Consider the following 21423-nt stretch of genomic DNA (forward strand, 5'->3'; position numbering starts at 1 on the left):
GTTCTGTCTATAGCCAAGTTAAGGGGTATTTTAACAAAGAATCTCAGCCAAAATCTATCCTAATTAGTGAAAAATCTTTAGAGAATCCATCCTAGGATTTGGCCAAAAATGGTATGCTTAACTTTTAGGTATTCTTGCTATTTTAGGTAAGAGCTGCTAGGGAAAGAGTAGCAGAAAAGGAAAGTATTTTAGAAAAAAAAAAGATAGTTACTTTAGTTGGTTTTGGTTTTAGCCAAATGTGGAAAAATCAGTAATTTCAAGGCTCCTCGGTCAGTTGTTACATTTGTTTTGAAAAAGCTGTCAGGAAAAGCTGTGACAACTATCATGAGATAGCTATCATAGTTGTTGCTTGGGGCAGAAGTAGATGAGGTTAGATGTCAGGCTAATGGGATTTGAGCATTAAAAGGCTGATGATGTCACTTCCAGCCAAGTGTCAAGTGCTGAACACATTGCTGGAGTTCCATTGGAAATGTTTCATTTTTTGGGTGTTTGTGTTTTTGGTCCAAGGTTCTATTACAACACGTTTTTAGTAAGTAATAGAAGGATTGGTTGAAAGTTAGTAAAGCTTTAGAGATCTAGTTAAGGTCTCATTGTGTTGTGACTTAATCTTAGTGAGCAAGAAGAGCATTTAATGCTCCACTCTAGTAGCTGGCAGAAGAAATATTTGGTCTGATTGTGGCAAACAACAGTTGGATATTAGAGATATCATGAATATTTTATGTATTTGGAGATTGAAGATAGCCAATTAGATTAGGCCATGTGTTTGAGTTGGATTTTAGCTGAAAGTAGTAATGTAGTTTATATACAATAATATAATGAAGTTTCTAAATCTGTATAGGAGCAGCTGGAGGTTGAATGAATAGTTATTTTCTCAGCATTTAGATGGCTGGAGATATTGAGTATTTGTCATATGATGAATATTAAGTTTTAGGAAAAGAGATATGGGGAATTTATCATCTTAAGTGCTACGTGATAAGAGATGCAAACCATATGTTACCCACTACACGCGAACTCGTCAGAGGTTACGAAGTTGAAGAAGACACGCCAAGTAACATGTTTCTTTTATCAACTTTAAACCACTGGAGTTTCACTGAATATACCTCTTGGTCCTCCAAACCACGACTCCCAAAGTTTCCCCAAAGAGACTCATGAGCTTGGATCATAAGCCGAAGATGAGATGACGTACCTTGGGTTTTGTTGTCATTTTGTGTAAATATGGGCTTTTGTTGAAGAAGCTACTTGCAATGAGTGTAAGAGAGATAATATGTCCATGAGTTTTGATTCATTGTTTGAGCCCGATCTATATGTTGATGTTGATGATGTCACGGAGTTATGATCCCAATTGATGAAGAAGAATTGTGGACCACGAATCCGCCTCTTGAAGTAAAGATCTTGTAGGCCATGTGAGCCCAATCCTGAGATATAAGCTTATTTTAGGTTTTAAAGAGATTTACCCAAAAAATCAATAATATGTTGATATGGTGTGGGTCACCGATGAAGTAGTGCCACGTGGGGCAAAAAAAGAGTCCTCAACACCATCTATCCCTCTCTTCCTCTTGTAAATCCATTTGCAACCAACAGGTTTAATGCCATTAGGCATCTTTACAGGATTCCAAACTTGATTGGAATACATAGAATCCAATTCAGATTTCATAGCTTTAGCCCAATGATGTGCATCTATATCATTCATTGCCTCTTCATAAGTGTAACATAATCATCTTCCAAAATTTTGGCATTGGTGCTAACAAACACTTTGTTATTTTTATGATTATAGAATAAATAACCCTTAGTTTCCTTTGAATACTCTAAAAACATGCATTTTTTTTTTTTTGCTTCCTACTTATCATACTTCCCTTTCAACACATGTGCTAGACATCCCCAAATGTGGAGGTATTTCATACTAGGCTTGCGCCCACTCCACAATTCCTTAGGTGTGTTTGGAACTGATTTTGATAGAACTAAATTTAAAATATTCATTGCAGTTTTTAGTGCATATCCCCAAAAGGAAATTGGTAAAGTTGAATAACTCATCATGGACCTAACCATTTCTAAAAGAGTATTGCTCCTTCTCTCTGCTACACCATTTTGTTGAGAAGTTCTAGGTGCAGCCAATTGGGATACAATCCCATATTGAGTTAAGTAATCCTTGAAATCCCCAAGAAGGTATTCGCCACCTCGATCAGATCAAATGGCCTTTATGCATTTACCCAATTGATTCTCAACTTCAGCTCTAAACTCTTTGAACATTTCAAAGGCTTCGGACTTCCATCTCATTAGGTACACATAACCATATCTTGAGTAGTCATCTGTAAAAGTGATATAAGACCACATACATCCTTATGAACTAATTCAAGTAACTCTTAGGCTCATCTACCTTTTGCATTAAAAGGTCTTTTGGTCATTTTGCCCTCCAAACAAGATTCACAAACTCGAAAATCATTAAAGTCTAATGGCTCTAAGAGTCCATCTTTGATCAGTCTTTGAATTTTGTTTGAATTAATTTGACTCAAATGCAAGTGCCAAAGATATGCATCATTACTAGAAGGAAACTTTCTCTTTAATTATTTTACATGAGAATTATTATCTAATTCAAAATTGTATAATGCATGCTTATCAGGAGTTAAAATATAAAGACCGTCAACAGTATTGCCAAAATAGATAAACACTTTATCCTTCTTTATTACAACGTTGTCTTTCAAGATAAAATAATATCCATGTCTACCTAAATAAGTTGGAGAAATTAAATTCCTATGAACATTAGGCACATACAAACAGTCTTTCAATATTAAAACTCTAGAACCAAAACACAAATTAAACACTTCAGTAGGTGCAATTGGAATTTTGCTTCCATAAGCCAAAGTAAGAAACATTTCCCCTTCATTCAGCTTTTAGGTCTCCTAGAACCCCTACAAAGAATTGCAGAAATGATTAGTACAACCTGAATCCACACACCAAGAATCTGTGGGATTTTGTACTAAACACGTTTCAAGAATGAATGAGCTTTTCATACCTTTATTCTTAGGAGCTCTAAATTTTGGAGAATTCCTCTTCCAGTGACCTTTCTTGCCACAATGGAAACACTTTCCTTTGGCATAGTCCTTTTTCTTTCCCTTGTTGGCAACTCCTAAGGCAATTTGTTTACCATCTTGCTTGGTGAAGTCTTTCTTCTTCCTCTTTTTACCCTCGCCTTTCGACTTAGGTTAAGAAGAAGAAGCTTCAACCATATTAGCATCAACATTGGATGTACCAAGAATGCCTTTTGCTGCCACCAATTCATTCATTAATTCAGACAATGTATAAATCTTTTTGTTCATGTTATAATTAAATCTGAATTCCTTAAATGATTTTGGTAGTGATTGGAGTATCATATTTGCTTAGGATTCTTCATCAATATCGGCATCTAAAACCTCCAGTGTATTTAGATGAGAGATAATCCTAAGACAATGCTCCCTTACTGAAGTACCTTCAGCCATTTTAGTATTATAAATCAGCCTCATAGTTTCTTGCCTAGCAGAATGGCCTTGCTCACCAAACATCTCGTTCAGACTTAGCATTATGTCCGAAGCTAGTTCTAAATCCTGCATTTGATGCTGTAGAACATTTGAGATAGATTCTAGGATATAGCACTTGGCCTTCTCATTAGATTTCTGCCAATGATCATATTGCTGTTTTTCCTCAGGAGGAGCATCGAATGATGGGAAGTTAGGACAAGGTTTATAAAGCACGAATTTGTGCTCTTCAATAGTGAGAACAATGTCCAAGTTTCTTTTCCAGTCAACATAGTTGGATCTAGTCAGTTTGTTTTGATTAAGAATAGCAACAAGTGGGCTAAAAGATGCCATAATTAAAATTTGAAAATAACAAACATGAATATAATAAGTAAACTGGACATTATCAATTTAGCATATAAACATATAGTATGGAACCTTAATAAAACCATAACATAAAATATGCAACGACAACCCAATCCATGTCTATAATTCCTTGGTAGCAATTATATTATAAACATCATGATTGATTGAGAAATATTCTCATTATTAGTGCTATCATGATGACTCTTATTAAACACTAATAATATGCCGTATTAACTTTAGCATCTAAGTAAAAAAGGACATAGCTCCTTTGGGAGGTTAACATTACACTTAGTCTAGTGTACACCATTATCAAGAATCATGTGTAGCCACATTTCATCTCCCTTGTAGTGTTTAAACTTGTAGTACCATGAAACAAAACACCCTCCTTTGGGATCGCAAGGCATATACGCTAAGACGAGGTGCTTGTTCACACTACTTTGAATGGGTAAGTTCAATCTTGTAGTACTATGAAGTAAACACCCACCTTTGGGATTGCGAGGCATATATGCCAAGACGAGGTGCTTGCCCACACTACTATGAACCGATAATGGAGGCCGTGAGATGCAACCCTTATATCTCTCACCTACTAGATATTTTAAAAGAAAGGTTTTTAATTAGAAATCATGTGTAATCTCATCACACATAGCCTTGAACTTCATCTATGTTTTAACACTTAGTGAAATTTCAAAAAATAGTTCATTCGATCGATCGAAGGTATTTCTCGATTGATCAAAATGTTCAAAAAATTCATTTTGAAGTTTCTGGATGACTCAATTAACTCTTGATTCCTATTCGATCGATCAAAAGGCAAATCCAATCGATCAAAATGAATTCTTGATAGGTCGAAAAATTGAAGAAATTTATCACAAAGTCTTGGGTTGACATAATCGATTCTTGATTCCTGTTCGATTGATTGAAAGGAACATTTTATCAATCGAAGGGAATTCTCGATTGGTCGAAACTCATGAAATTGAATTGTTTTCAAATTTTTTCTGGTAACCGTTTTTGATGTTTTACTTGAACAAAACACAGTTTCTTAATCACAACATAATGAGATTGAGATCAAAACTGAATTTCATTGATACTATAGTCTTAAAGTTCAATCTAACATACTTAATATCAAACTTAACAACATCATAACATCAATATTTCACCCCCAAAAGGAACGAAGTCATAGTAGAAGAAGTGCAAAAATTACTAGTCATAAGGTTTATTAGAGAGGTTTATTATCCCGACTGGCACTCCAATGTAGTGATGGTTAAGAAAGCCAACAGTAAGTGGAGGATGTACATAGAGTTCACTGATCTGAACAAAGCATGCTTTAAAGACAATTACCCACTTCCACGTATAGAACAGTGGGTAGACTCTATAGTTGGTTATCAGCTCTTAAGCTTCATGGACGCTTTCTCGGGATACAACCAAATCAAGATGCACGAGCCTGATCAAGAGAAGACGTCCTTCATCACCAATCAAGGACTATTCTGTTATAAAGTCATGCCTTTCGACCTGAAGAACACCGGGGCTACCTACTAACAACTGGTGAATAAGATGTTTTAGCCCCAAATAGGAAGAAACGTGGCAATGTATGTAGACAATATGCTAGTGAAGAGCAAGGAGGAGAGTCAGTACCTAGCTGACCTACAAGAAACCTTCGAGACACTCTATCGCTATAACATGAAGCTCAGCCCTAACGAATGCACGTTTGGAGTCTCGTCAAGCAAATTTCTAAGCTTCATGGCTTCACAATGGGGCATTGAAGCTAATTTAGACAAGATTTGGGCCATTTGGATATGGAACCTCTTAAGAGCATCAAAGAAGTGCAAAGCTTGAATGGAAAGAGTAGCAGCCCTTAACAAGTTTGTATCGAGAGCAACAAATAAGTGCCTACCATTTTTTAAGGCATTGAAGAAAGCCTTCAAATGAGGAGCTTAAAGGTTTTTTAAGAACTGAAGGTTTACTTGTCGTCTCCCCCCTTACTCAATCTGACGAAACCAAGTGAGGAGCTTTTCTTCTACTTGGCAGTATCATCTACAGCCATTAGTTCAATCTTGGTTAGAGAAGAAGAAATGATACAGACCTATGTACTACACCAGTAAAGCTTTGAGGGGAGCCAAGGAGAGATACCCCCTTATTGAGAAAATGGTACTCGTTGTAGTTTCGACTACCCACATGCTCATGTCGTTCTTTCAAGCTCATACCATAATTGTCTTAACGAACAGACCATTAAAGAAAGCCATGAATATCCCTGACGCAACAAGGAGAATGGTCCTTTGGGCTATAGAACTGAACGAGTTTGATGTTCAGTACCAACCAAGAACAGCCATCAAGGCACAAGCTTTGGCAGACTTTGTGGTAGAATTCACACCTACTGAGGACGGAGAAGGCGTGGAATGGGGGTAACACCATGGGTCATCAGTACTAACGGCTCATCCAACAAGCACGCTGGTGGAGTTGGTGTTATACTGAAATCACCAGAAGGTGATGTAAAAGAGTGTGCTATGAGGCTTGAATTGCAAACGATGAACAACATAGCTGAATATGAGCCACTCCTTGCTGGTCTCGACTTGGCCAAAGCCGCTGGAGCATCTTCCATGGTCACCTAATGTGACTCCCAAGTGATCACTGAATAAGTCAATGGAGACTACGAGACAAAAGGAGAGAACATGAGGAAATCTTTGAACCTTGTGAAGCAGCATGTAGGTCGTGATTCAGACGTAAGATTCATGCAAATCCCAAGAGAAGAAAATGCGGACACTGACCGATTAGCCAAGGCCGCTTTGGCTAAGGGCATGATACTAGACGAAAGAGTACTCTCTTTCTTATAGCATGCACTTGCCACAGACCAGATAGAAGTGCAAGCGACTCCACCAAGGGACAACTAGATGGTCCCCATCATCTCTTACATAAAAGAGGGACGACTTTTCGTTGATCATGTCAGTGCAAGAAAGCTGAAGATTTGGGCATCCCATTTCGTCTTCATGGGAGACATACTATACAAAAGGAGTTTCACTCGTCCATACCTAAGGTGTTTAGCCCCAGACGAAGCAAATTATGTAATGAAAAAAGTACATGAAGGGATCTGTGGTAATCATAAAAGGGCCCGCTCCCTTATTCAGAAGCTCATTTAAGCTGGATACTACTGGCCTTCTATGCAAAAAGACACCCAATCCTACATCAAAGCATGTGATAAATGCCAACGCTTTAGTAGCATCCCTCGACAACTGCCAGAGCAGCTTACTCCTATGACATCTCTATAATGGGTTCATTCCTAACAACAATACAGTAGCTCAAGATCCTTGTAGTTGGCATCGACTACTTTATGAAGTGGGTAGAGGCTAAGCCTTTAGCCACCATCACAAATAGAAATATTAGGAACTTCATATGGAAAAACATTGTTTACCACTTTGGAATACCAAGAGTGTTGGTCTCCGACAATGAAAAGTAGTTTGACAACGAAGCCTTCCGAGATTTTTATCAACAACTGTCAATTAAGAATCACTATTCCTCACTGACACATCCTCAAGCTAATGGACATATAGAAGTGGCGAACTAATCCCTACTCAAACTAATCAAAACTTAACTCGAACAAGCAAAAGGAATGTGGCTAGATGAGCTCCTAAGCGTCCTCCAGGCGTACTGCACGACAACGTGGACTCCCACCTGAGAGGTTCCATTTAAATTTGCGTTTGGCACTAAAGTAGTGATGCCAGCAAAGGTAGGACTTACCAACCTCAGAGTGGATCACTACAATGAAGAAAGCAACAACAATGAACTACGCATCAACCTAGACTTGCTAGACAAGGTCATAACAAGTGCAGAGCAAAGGCTGGCTTAGTATTAGAACCTTATAACCAGGCACTACAATAGGCAAGTAAGGCCAAGATGCTTTAATAAAGGGGAGCTAATCTTGAGAAGAGTAACACTTGCCATCAAAGACTCGGCACAGGGGAAGCTAGGCCCAAATTGGGAAGGACCTTATAAGGTCGTCGACTACTTCAAGAAAGGCACTTACCATCTAGAGATGTTGGATGGGTGGAAGCTACCTCATCCATGGAAGGCCAATCATTTGAGAAGTACTACAAGTAGGACGTCTCCTACAGTTACTCTCATTTTAATTTTATATGCTTTTCTTTTTTTCGTATGCTAATCTTGAATGTTAGGATTTGCCATAATTCATATTTCGATGATACTCACTTATTTGAGCTCATCCTTTGAATAAAATTATTTCTCGCCCATCATGACATATAAAAGTAGATGACCAAAGTCGCCTACGAGTGGACAAATGACCAAAGTCGCCTACTTATGGATAGTTTAAATACTAAGTTGCCTACAGGTGGACAGACAACCAAAGTCACCTACGGGTGGATAGATGACCAAAGTCGCCTATAGGTGGACAGTCTAAACAGTAAGTTGTCTACGAGTAGATAGATAACTAAAGTCACCTACAGGTGAACAATCCAAACGGTAAGTCGCCTATAGGTGGACAGACGACCAAAGTTGCTTACAAGTGGACGGCCCAAACACTAAATCGCCTACAGATGGACAAACGACCAAAGTTGCCTACAAGTGGACGGTCTAAACTCTAAGTTTCCTACGAGTGGATAAAAGACCAAAGTCTCCTATAGGTGGACAATCCAAACACTAAGTTGCCTACGAGTGGATGGTTTAAACACTAGTTTCCTACGGGTGCCAGATGACCAAAGTCGCCTATGGTGGACAGTCCAAAAATTAAGTTGCCTACAAGTGGATAGATGACCAAATTCTCCTACTGGTGGACGGTCTAAACACTAAGTCGCAAATTGTGATGAGTAGCAAAAGTGGACGAGTAAGAATACTTACTCCTAAGCACCACTAAAGGCTGATGACAAGCAAAAGTGAACGAGTAAGAAGACTTACTCCTATGCACCACTAAAAATTGACGAATAGCAAGAGTGGACGAGTATGAAGGCTTACTCCTAAGAACCACCAAAACCTAATGACTAGCAAAAGTGGACAAGTAAGAAGACTCACTCCTAAGCACCACTAAAGGCTGACGACTTGCAAAAGTGGACGAGTAAAAGGACTTAATACTAAGCACCGCTAAAATCTGACAACTAGGAAAAGTGGACAGGTAGAAAACGTACCTACTCCTAAGCACCACTAAAAGTTGATGACTAGCAAAAGTGGACGAGTAAAAAGACTTACTCCTAAGCACCACTAAAACTTGCAAGCAAGAAGACTTACTCCTAAGCATCACTAAAACCTAACAAGTAGAAAAAGTGGACGAGTAGAAAACTTACCTCCTCCTAAGCACCACAAAAACCTGATGAGTAGCGAAAGTGCACAAGTAAGAAGACATATCTACTCCTGAATACCATGAAAATCTAACGAGTGGCACTTGGTGGACTAAGAGAGAACCATTACTCTCGAGTACCACCAACTAGATGAATGGCACCAAGTGTGCTAGTAAAAAATAGCTACTTCTAAGTTTACCAATATCAATCAATATAAGAGGAGACAAGTTAAAAGGTTAACAAAAACCCATACATTCAATAAAGTTATACATGTTCAAAAACCAAGGACCTATTGTCTCGAATCAAAGTATCAAACACGAATGTATGAGAATGAAAGTGCAGAAAATAAACTAAGTCTAGTGATTAGCTTGCTCGTCTCCTTTTTCCTCCTTAGTAGCACCATCTATTTCTTGGTCAGCACCATCACTTATCATAGTTGCAGTAGAACCTTCCTCAGCACAAATTTCAATCTTCAAAAAGTCTAAGTTGCTGAGAATTAACAAGCACCATTAAAGGATCAATTGCATGTTCTAGTTGGGCCTATTACTAGAGCAAGATCAAAGAAAATCAAAGAAGTATGGGCTGATTAAAAAATGGGACATTCCAAGCTAGGCCCAAAGGAAGTTGAAGGCAAAATAAATTTAATTCAAGCTATTAATGGGACTAATCTTGCTTAATTGGGCATAATTTTTGTAGCAATGGTTTGGATCAATGGCTAATTGACTTTCCAATCCATACCAATTAATTGGTTGATTAACTTGCCTTCCATAGGCATGATTTCCATGCCCATTTCAGACCTTAATTTTAGGCTTCTATTATTTAGTCCTTTTCTTTATCTTCAGACCAAATCAAACTTAATTTTAGGCTTCTATTATTTTGTCATTTTTTTATCTACTTTCCTATTTAGCTATGTTTTACAAATAGCATGCACTCATTGTAATCAGGGCACAAAATTTTGAATGAAAAATCAAGAAAAAAAAAAACATAAGGTTTGCTTCTTCTACTAGTTCTTTAGAGAACTTGTGAACTTATCAAGGATTTTTCCTTGTGGCGCTCAAATTTAATACCTTCGGTTCGTGATTCATTTATAATCACTGGGTCGAGGTGATAAGTGTAATTTTTACATGATTTTTATTATCCTCTTATTTATTAAAATTGTTAGTTTTCCTTTATTTCGTTTGATTTGATTTGATTTTTATTTATATTTATCTATTCATTTGTGCTTTGAAGGAATGAGAAGATTTCAGATTAATCTACAAAGGCTTTACATGCAAAGTGGGGCTAGGCCAATTGAATCAAGTCAACTTACATCCAACCAGGCATGAATTCAAGAGAAGAAAAACCCAATTAAATTTAAGTCCAACTGGAGCAAGGAATCAAAGGAAATTTGCACCAAATCCAAGTCCAATTCGGATCAGGATTGCAGCCTGCACATCAGTTAGTATTTTCAGCATAACTTTGGGCTCAGATGTCCAATCGAGATGATTCAAGTTGGGCTGAAAATTTAATTTAAAGGGCTACAACTTTGTAGTTTACCAAAAGTCCAAATTCTGACGTTAAATGGGCCAAAACAGTCGGTAAAGTGAAGCCTAAAAATCTGGGATTTTCTCCAAACGGGAATTCAACTTGTAATAGGATTCCTTGACCTATTTAAAGGCTTTTTAGGGCAAAAATTCAGGGAGGCCAGTGCTAGGGCTGCAGGTGCTGCATTGAAGTATTTTTTTTTTTTTTGGGAGTATTTCTGAAGAGAAGGATCTGAGGACAAAGGCAAGAGCTTCATGTTGATCAACCAATTCCGATGAAAGACATAAGTTTTATTTGTTTTCTTTTCAATTTTATTATGAACTAAATTTTATTTTCTAGAGCGTTGATGTAGTCTAGCAATGAACACACAATTTATATTCTGAGTTATTTTATTTTTAATATTTCCATGATTGAGTGTTTAATTCTTATTCTTAATGCTTAATATTTCTTTTTATGAATTATTGATTGATCAATTGAATGACAATGAGACCGAGAGATGATTTGTTATTTTAGTTCTAGAATTAAACACCATTAGTTGAGCGAAAGTAGAGATGCTTTACCGCGATTAGTGTGATTTTTCAGAAAATTCAAAGTGCATAATGAGTCTCCAATTAATTAAATTCGCATAGAGATATGGAATTGTTAGTTGAAGATATTTTTGATATTATTTGAGAGAAGATATTGAATACTTAAGGAATTTTTAATCTTCAACGGGAGATTATTAGAATTTAATAATTAGGAAGAATAAATTGTGTGGGATTTGTTAGGTGAAATCAACCGCTCTAGATCCATTCTTATCATATTTTTTTTACACTTTTAGATTTTTACGCTTTATTAATTTTTTTTTATTCGTAATTGTTTAATTTAATTCAGATGGTAGAACATTCCATTAATTTTCGATTTTCCAAATAGTAATTAATTTAGTGAATTTCGGTATTCAATAACATAGTTAATCCCTGTGGGTTTGACATTCGTTTTCTAAAAACACTTTACTACTTGTTACGATTCTGTGCGCTTGCAGACTATTTTACGCGAACACGAGGTTTGTTATTTTATACCATTGGTTCGCGTTTCATTTATAAACGTTGGGTCTGGGTTTTCTATCAAAAATATGAATTTTAGCTTTCTTGGGCAAGTATTTCAATATTGTTTGTTAGGTCTCAAAGCGTGTCGATTGAGGTTCGCATCATAAGTCCTTAAAGGCTGCAAAAGCTTAAGCTCAGAAGTGTTCAAATCCTAGCACATATTGGATGCCTAGATCATGAAGGTACTCTTGTGAGGAGGAGTACTTAGCAATGGTGCTTGTCTAGGCATTGTTTAACTCCCCTCGCAGTTTTTCCAACTCCTTAGAAAGGCATATTTTCTCCTCCTTTGTAGCAACGAAGAGGTCTGCCTAAGAAGAGCATCGCTCCTTGAGCTCCTTCACTTTACCCTCCAAAAGAGCAACTTTCTCTGTCAATAGGGTGACGAACCCCTGCAACTCTTTGATGGCCTCATTGTTACCCTTCACACACTTACCTTTGCTTAAGAGTCTTCATCCTCACCATTGCGTAAATGACAGACAAGCAGATGAGTAAGAAGGGGACGAGTAATGAGTATCTATAAAAAAAGAAGTGAAGAGGAAATACCTTGGCAAGGTCATGCAGCCTAGACTCCCCAATAGCTGTAGGGGCATACTCGTCACAATCATCTATATCCTCCTCCTTGATAATAGACATGACTCGCTCCACAATATAAGTAGCATCATTAATGAGCAGGGGAGGTTTGGGAGGAGTGAGAGGTCCCTTTCCCCTACCAGGTGCCCTTGGACGCTCAACGAAAACCAGACAACCAGGAGTCACTAAAGGATGAGAAGGAGTCTCCTTTGGACGAGTAATGGTCCCAAAAGGCTTTAGGGAAGTGTCCACGCCAAACTTCCTCTTGTCACTAGGCTTAGGAAGTTAAAGTTCCCCCTCCTTAATTGCCATTGTAGCAAGAGCAGTCGCCTCCTGAACCTTTTTATTTTTCTTGGCTGCACCCACCTCCGTCTTTACAAAATAGATGTCATTGCATATGCCAAAAAGGAAATGGACAAGTCAAGTTAAAACACATACGTCTTTGGGAAGTACTCTCGCTGCTACAGAGGGGATAGGTCCTAAACAATATTTGTGAAGGTTATCAACTATAACCAAAGCCCTCTAGTTACACTTAGTAGCCAAGGAGCTTGTTGCCCTTTCAATCCTTCCTAGCCGGTCTGCAGTCAGCCTTGGTAAAACCTAAGCTGAAAAAATGAAAAGAAATTTAGTATAAAAAAGGAAGTAAAGTAGACAAGTAAGCTAGACAGGTGACTGACCAGACTTTGGTAACACCCCTCAAGTACAGTTTACTGGTTCTGCAGTAGCAACCTCCTCAGGGCTACATACCCAATCTGACCCAAGCTGAAAGCAAAATTTCTCTTTCCAATCCCCATTGGATGAAGGAATCTTGGTGACTAACTGACGCTCTCTTTTTCTACACTTGAAGTAATACATCCCCTCAGCTTTAGGAACATGAATGGGTTTATAAAAGTACAAAAATTCATCCAAGGAAAGGGTTTCTCGACCCTCACTCATAATCCCCCAAAAGGATTTGAGCTCCCATGAAAGCATACCAACAGTTGGGTGCTAGTTATGATATAGCTGTACATAACCTCTTGAGCAACTTCCTAGTGAGTTCATTAAGTGGAAGCCTTAACCCACTTATAAAAGAGGCCTCATAAAGCCCAACACCTTCTCCATCATGGGAGTAACACTTCTCATCAATTTCAACTATCCTAGTGGGCACATTATGAGGAATCTGGAACTCAAACCATAACTTAGCTAGCCTCTTGTCAGAAAGAGAGGAACAATGTTTGTTCACCTCCTATTCATTAGGTAAGATAAAGGGATGATCAAGACCCTCAAATGGAGGAGAACCATCATCCTCACTCACTAAAGCATAGCCTGATGAGCCAACTTCAAAACTGAACTTAAAAGACTCAAAACTAGACGAGTCCTCCCTTGGCTCATCTCTAGACGGGCCTATATGTGATGACTCTAAGGATAGCATATCATCAAGAAAATCTAAAGTAACACTTCAGGGCAACCATCGGTTACCCAATTTTCTACATTTGGACAATGAGGGGCCATTGGTGGACCTAAACTCACTCATTCTTTCACCTACAATGACAAAATAAAACTAAGTCCACTCTATTCATCTAATTTTTCTTATCTAACAAAGGCAGTAGAAGAAAAAAAAGGGGTGAAATAACCTACGAGAAAAACAGATGACCACAAGCACGTGAGCTTGAAAATACGAACGACCACCAAAGCAATGACCACAAGTATGTGAGTCCAAAAATCCGGACGACCAGCAAAGCAAATGACCACAAGCGCATGAGCTTGAAAATTCCAATGACCACCAAAGTGACGACCACAAGAGTGGACGACCATAAAAGCAGACAACCATAAGTACTGGGACTTAAAAATTTCAGATGAGTAGGAAACGGGCTAGCACAAAGCAGACGACCGCAAAGCAGATGACTAAGCGAGTTCTGAAGGTGGTTTGAATGGAAATTTCAAAAATGAATGAGCTCTGAAAGAGAAATGGCAAAAAATCTCGAGAATACCAAACAACGTGACTGTTGGCCTATCTTGGGTTGCCGCGTGTAAAAAAAAAAAAAAAAAAACAAACAAACAAACAAAAACAAAACAAAAAAGGAGTAATTTCATGGCTCGCCCAAAAAAGGGACAAACACAGAATGGGAGGCAACTGATGAGGAATATTTTACTCTTCCCAAATATGTTATTCTTCTGGAATGTGTTACTCTTCCCAAATAAGTTGGTCTTCCAAAAAGCACCTACTTACCAAAAGCAAAAGACCAGACACGACTAGGATGGACATACGTCATGACCAAAAGTTGACGAGTAAGACCAAGCATACTGAACTCATGTTGCAATGCCAACATCACCTAAGACTCTCTTACATGCACACAACTGTCGGTAATGGGATAACCCTTATCTCCTACAAATTAGTTAAGGATAACTCCTCACTCCCTACAGATCAACTATGGGATAGTTCCCAACTCCTATACGTTAGTTGAGGGATAACCCCATATCCCTACAATTTAGCTACAGTGATCATCCGGAAACCCCTATATAAACACTAAGACACTCCAGTCCCAAGGTACGCAAAAAATACTTTCAGAAACCTCTGTTCAAGGAATTCACTATCGGTTTCTAACTTGACTTTCGGAGGATCTTAGGCCGGCACCACACTAGTGCTCTTTGAAGGTGTTTCTATTTTTTGCAAGTTCACTACTCTTCACCTTTCACTGAAGACTACGGATTTGGGCGATAAACCTACTGACAATTTTGAGCATCATACCTACTGACAATTTTGAGCATCATCACTATCCAAGGAATTTGCCCAACTAGCTGGCCCGTAACATGTTAGTTTTCAGTGCAATGCTATCCCAAATTGGATGGAAACTGGTAACAAGAAATGTTACTATTAAAACCATATATAATTTTTATTAGCTTGGTAATTCAATAATAGTTCAATAAATGTCATAGAGGAATGAAAAGGTAAAGTGTTAGGATTCACTAGATGTTACAACATGTGTTTCATGGTTTTTGACTTGAGAACTCACGAAAGGTATCACCTTGTGATCCCAGAACCCCATAATCAAGAAAGGTAAAGAAAATAGGAGGGAAAGTAGAAAATTAAAGAATGAATAGCATAAAGCAAAGGAATGGCAGAGAATTGAAGGAAAAAAATGAATTTGAAACCATGAGATCCGCTCACAAGTCCAACACAACACCATATTTTACTCTCTTTTTTCCCTCTTTTTTTCCTTTTAAAGTTGTTGAATAGATTTTTTTTTTTTTTAATGGAATTGTTTGAAAGTTCATAGAGGAAAGAACATAATAAATCAAATTGGATAGAATGGAATAAGAGGATTTAGATTAAATCCCTGTTTGGGGTTTTCTACTTTTTTATAATAATAAAAAAAATAGGGATAAAAGAATAACTTTTATCAATTAATGGGAGGAAATAGGTGTTCCAATCCTTTTTTTTTTTTTTTTTTCTTTAAGGATTCCATCATTATACTATTGGTCCATTAGATTTTTTGAGTGTCTGACTCATAGACAAGAAATGAAATAGTTTACCTGCTTTTGAGCAAAAGCTATTTATTAATTAAGTTAAATTAGTTTTTCTTTATTTAAAGAATCAAATTATAGTTTTACCCTATTCAATTATATCACCAAAAAAAAAAAGAGTTAGGAATATATAATTATAATATAGATCTATAATGTTTTTTCTTTTATAATATTATTTTCTTTTAAATTTAACATACAAGAAAAGAATGTGATATTTGATTCCTTTCTTTTCTCTTTCATTCAACATTAATGTTAATTCCTTACCATACCTTTAAACTATCTAGATTCTACTTTATAAAATCCATTCCTTTAAGCTATCTAGGTTCTACTATATAGAAAATTCAATAGAATAGAAGCTATAAATCTAAATCTGTGCAACATGAATCCATGCAACCAAATTAAAGGAATCTTACGTTATATTTTTTAGAGAAGCAACTTGGCAGCTTGACCAACAAAGTTTTGAACTCAAATCCAAATTTGTGCTCCTGAGTGAGTATTGCTTCTTGTAATGCTTTCTTTAAAATAAAAAATAAAAATAAAACCTAACATATATATATATATATATATATGTGTGTGTGTGTGTTTTAATGAGATGTATGTATGTATGTATGTATATATAAAAGTAGCTTTTATTGTATCATAGAAGTGAATCGTGATAAGATTTTGTTGCTATAGTGCAATTTGAATTTTTGATGAATTAGCTAGTATTTTTACTTCGCTTCTACCCCAATTGAGAGATCCAAGCAGATTTTCATTTGAAGATAATTTTCCCTTTTTAGTGCAGGAAGTGACTAAAGGGTGCATTATATTGATAAGAAGAATGGTTTTTTTTTTCGTTATTCAGGAGGTGAGTATTTAAGATTATCCTTTTAATACACTTCACATATATAGAACACGTATATAATTATAATATAGAACACCCATGATGACTACAATGTCCAACAGACAAAAGCAGAGACCATCCACCACTTTCAAGTCCTTTAAACAAATTATTGAATTAGTTGAGTCGTGTGTGTGTCTGACAGTGACAGAGGAAGTTCAACACATCTTTCATGAGCATCCTTTGGTCAACGGTGAAGTTTCAGAGCCTGTAATGTGTAATGGGTGGGGTGAAGACATACATGTTTCATGCTACGGTTGCTTAAATTCATGAGTCATGTTTCGAACTACCAAACGAGTATACACGACAAACATCGTCTCATTCTCCACAAAACACCATCGTATGATAATGGGACTTACATATGTGATTTCTGTGGTGGCCATTGGAAATGGTTTGTTTACCACTGTCCCGAATGCCAATTTGACATTCATTTTAAATGTGCTTTGCTATCACTCACCATTAAAGCTGAGGTTGACAACCACCCATTGACTCTATTCAGGAAGTTGATCGCATTCACTTGTGATATTTGTGGTTAAGATAGCGAAAGCATGCCCTACCTATGTAGCAACATTAATTGTGGACTTGGGGTCCACCACCATTGCGCTTCCTTACCTATGTGCCTATTAAATTCTATTGTATGATGCTATATATGACATTATGTATGATATTATGTTGTGATTAATAAAGTTGTTTTATTATTATCTAAAATAATGACAATATGAATATTTGGACGTTATCATATAGTCCATGAGATGCATAGTATGTGATTTAGTCACAGAAAATATAAATCACAAGTTCTTTATAAAATCAGAATTTTAATTCGTAATTGGTGATGAAATTGGGCATTTTATCTACGAAGATTATAACATATCAACTAAGATGATTTATCTTAATCATGGAAGTGGTGTTGTAAGACTTTTTAAAGTGTGTTTCTGTTTACATTTAATAAAATCCCAGTTAACACAAAAAAAAAAAAAAGATGTTGGGACCTGTTTTTGTAATTTTAATTTGTAATTTTTTTAATTAAAATATGTCACATCATTAAAATAAAATGCCAAGTCATTGTCCATTAGCCACATAAGTAACACCATTAATGGCAAATGGTAAAATGACTTATATTGCTCATTTTGAAAACTTGAGGGACCAATTGTGTATGCTTCAAACTCGAAGGGCCGATTGCATACACATGGCAAACTTGAGAGACTAATATCATAGTTTCGCATTTTTTTTCCCTTTATTTTTAATTTTGGAATTTCGTACTTCATATGGAACACTCTAATAGTTGGCAACATGGATTATATGTTTACAAACATGGTAGGTTAGACATTGAATTTAGACTTTAGAGGCATTGTTGTGAACTTTGAGGTAGGTTTGTGACTTTGAAACTTGAAATTTTTCTAAGTCATCGATGTTGTCGGGTGGCTATTAAAAGTTTTTTTTTTTTAGGAGAAAGAGTGGCTATTATAAGTTGATACTTGATATTATACTCTTTGCATATAATATATCACCAGTTTTTTATGTTTTGATGTAAAATAGGTATAAAATGAATTTTCGATTTTTTGGATTTTGCATATACCCTTGGATTAAAGGCTTATGGTATTAGAGCTAGTTATGTGAAGTATGTTGACCGGATTTTAGGTTTTGAAGATTAGATTGATTTTGACAAAGTCTTTGAGAGATTTCTCATGCTCTTATATAAGCTTTTGAAGAAATTAGATTTTTGGGTATATTAACCTTTTTGTCTCTAAAATTTGGTTTAAGTTTGATTTTCTCATAAAATTTAAAAATTTAGGATTTGGTCATTATGCGACTATACTAATGTATCCTAATTTGAAGGAAAATTGAACCAACTACATATTTAAGAGACCAAAATTGAATCAATCCTAAAATTAAAAGGTAAAATCCAAACTAATCCTTCATTTAAGGGTCCAAAATTGAACCGACCCTATACGAAGGGATAAAATTGTTCTCCTTTTAAAAATTTTGGGACCAAATCCAAACTATTTATGGGCTCTACTTTGTAGGAAACAACAAATATTGTTTCATGCAATTCAAATTTTAAACATGTAATTTTGAAAATTTTAATATAAAACTTTCCTGTGCATGGCACAAGTTGACGACTAGTATATAAGAGGATTCCCCTCTTTTAATTGAACTTTTATATGATTCAAAATTACCCTCATTAATGAAGGGTAACTTCATTTAGAAATAGGACCATAAATGTCAAATAACAATTTTCATTTTAAATTAAAAAAATTAAACTCCTAAAATTTAGGATTTTTTTCCTTTCACATTCAAAAAAGAAATTACAGTTACTGTTATCTCTAAAGTTTATCCTTTTTATTTGTTTGAAAAATAAAAATATATATTTCTTAATTATAATAGATGCAAATTGTTAACCTTTACCCAAAATGAATTTATTAATTGGGATAAAAATTGTGATAAGTAAAAAAATTTGAAATTTGAACAAAAAAAAAGATAATATACTTTAGTGTGGATGGATGGATGGAATTTGTGATAACTGTATAGAATTTAGATAATAAAAATTTTGGAATGTTTTAAATAATTAAAAAAAAAAATCATAGAAATTTCACAATAAGAATAAGTAGTTTTTAAGTGAGGTAATGGGTTTTTTTTTTTTTTTTTGGAATAAGTAATGTAAGGGCTCAAAAAGAAAAGCCCAAGCCCACTTAAAATAATGATGCCAAATTCTTCAAACTAAATCCAAACAATGAATTTTTAAGAGAGTAGCCTTCTAAATCAAATGCAATGCTATGATGATCTCAAGTCTAAGGATTTGTTTGAGATCCAATTATTTTGTTGAAACTAAAATTTTTTTTTTTTGCTGAAAGTACTGTAGATAAAGATAACAGTTAGATGAAATAGTACAGCGGAACTCATGAATAGTACCAAAAAATGCAGTGGGCCCTATGAATAGTAACAAAAATAAGCTGAATAATAAAATAAGCTGGTTTTTTAAGTTGGAACCAAACGCACACTAAGACTAATGAAACCAAAGCAAATAGGAGTGAGGAGAACAACAAATCAGTATAAATTCTTCCTCGAGCGGGTCCAAGAATAGGTCTGGTATTAATAAATAAGGCTGATATTTCTTTACACGGTAATTCTCTATTCTCTCACTTGTTGCAATATATGGTGAAACTTTGGATCAACAAAATTAATGCGGATAAAACAAAGGTTTAGCAGCACACCTTGCGGACACAGACAAATACAAGCTATGCTCGGAGTACAGTTTGCGGACACAGACAAATACAAGCTATGCTCGGAGTACAGGCCATACAAGATTTTGATCATAGTTTTCGATCATTTTTTTTATTATTCATGTGTGAGAGATCATCCATTGGCTTTAAAGATTAGACCCGACAGAAATCTTTTAGAAATTAAATAACTTGATGTAAAAGAAAGCTTTATGTCTTGTGCTTTTAGTTGTAAAGTTACTTAAATAATCAATTTTCTAACTTCTAAGAAGTAAGAACTCAATTGTACTGTCCTGGGTACAGAACCGATGATGCCAGCATTTACTATCCTGAATTTTTGCATAAATCAAAGAAGAAAACCCAAGGACAGAAATAAGCTCATTGATGCGGTACAAAATTGGTGCCATGCTTGTCACAAATTCCAAACAAGACAGAGTCCTAATTGCAGGGGCAGTATTCACATTCTGTTTTTGAAATGGCAATTCACGCTAAAACTTTAATAGTGTTAGTTACACTATTTCTGGATTGCTCCTTTTAAAGATTACATAAAATGCATTTCGAGCTTGGCCATGGAATGACTGGCAAACACTACTGCAACTTTGGTCAAAGTTCACTACAATTTACCATGACACATCTCCAGCACAAGGCTGTTCCTTCGAGCAGACAATAAAACTCCACATAAGTCAACCTAAGTGCCTAATACGTTAGAAACTAGAATAGGGAGTTGAAGCTCTGAGCTTGAGGGCAAAATTGGGGCACACTGTCCACAACTCTACGCTCAATTCACATTTGTTAATTGTCAAATGTCAATGCCAAGTGCCTTACCTCAATTGGCTCTTCATGATATTTCCAAAGGAGATATTCGGGATTAGAAACCCCCCTCCCCCAACTGTTAAGTTATTAAAAAAAAAAAAATTTAGTACATTAATCATCAACACATATTTCAAGATCAGGGACCTCCACATGTAGCAAATGATGTGCGCCTATGCGCTGGCATGTACCACATCAACCTATTCAACCCTCCTGCACAAATGTTAACAAAGCAAAATGTGCTTCAAAAATGGCTGGCACTTGCTAAGACATGATGGCATAACCACCACTTTACACTGAACTTATAAACAAAATACTCATCTGTTGATAATTCTGTTGTACTTATATGAATTTTAGGATCCCTCAGCTTTCTAGTCAACTAGATGCTAACTTGATATCAAGGCATACATGCTGATTATACTATCTCCTCAACATTTTGGTCAACTAAGTGAGCGTTTGGATCCGGATGAACCTGCATTTGCATTTTGCTTTTTGCTCTTTTCTTTTTTTATCTGCACGCGTTTCAGCTTTAGGGGATAAGTTCACTGTTCATGCACTGTTGAGTACTATTCACATACTGTTGAACCTTGATTTTTGACATTTCTATGCACAACAGTGGATCCCGTGCACTGTTCACGGGACCCACAAACTTCATTTTTCAGCAACATTTTTATTAAAAATAGATCCCATGGCACTATTCACACA

General features: G+C 36.1%; 1 protein-coding gene across 1 annotated transcript; it reads right to left on the bottom strand.

Annotated features, from left to right (window-relative positions):
- Window positions 1–3200: 3200 nt before the first annotated feature.
- LOC115985517 lies at window positions 3201–3842 on the bottom strand. Its single transcript, XM_031108457.1, has 2 exons — window positions 3464–3842; window positions 3201–3262 (listed from the first exon to the last, which is right to left on the bottom strand). Exons 1-2 carry the CDS (start codon window positions 3840–3842, stop codon window positions 3201–3203), a joined length of 441 nt encoding a protein of 146 aa, XP_030964317.1.
- Window positions 3843–21423: the final 17581 nt, after the last annotated feature.

This window comes from Quercus lobata, chromosome 4 (assembly GCF_001633185.2).
Source record: "Quercus lobata isolate SW786 chromosome 4, ValleyOak3.0 Primary Assembly, whole genome shotgun sequence".
Classification (NCBI taxonomy): Eukaryota; Viridiplantae; Streptophyta; class Magnoliopsida; order Fagales; family Fagaceae; genus Quercus; species Quercus lobata.

Excerpts from the sequence above, each read along its gene's own strand:
- LOC115985517 (XM_031108457.1), bottom strand. The coding sequence starts at position 3,842 with ATGGCATCTTTTAGCCCACTTGTTGCTATTCTTAATCAAAACAAACTG. Across the intron at positions 3,263-3,463 it reads TAATACTAAAATGGCTGAAG|CAAAAGGCATTCTTGGTACA; the intron begins GTACTTCAGTAA and ends AATTGGTGGCAG.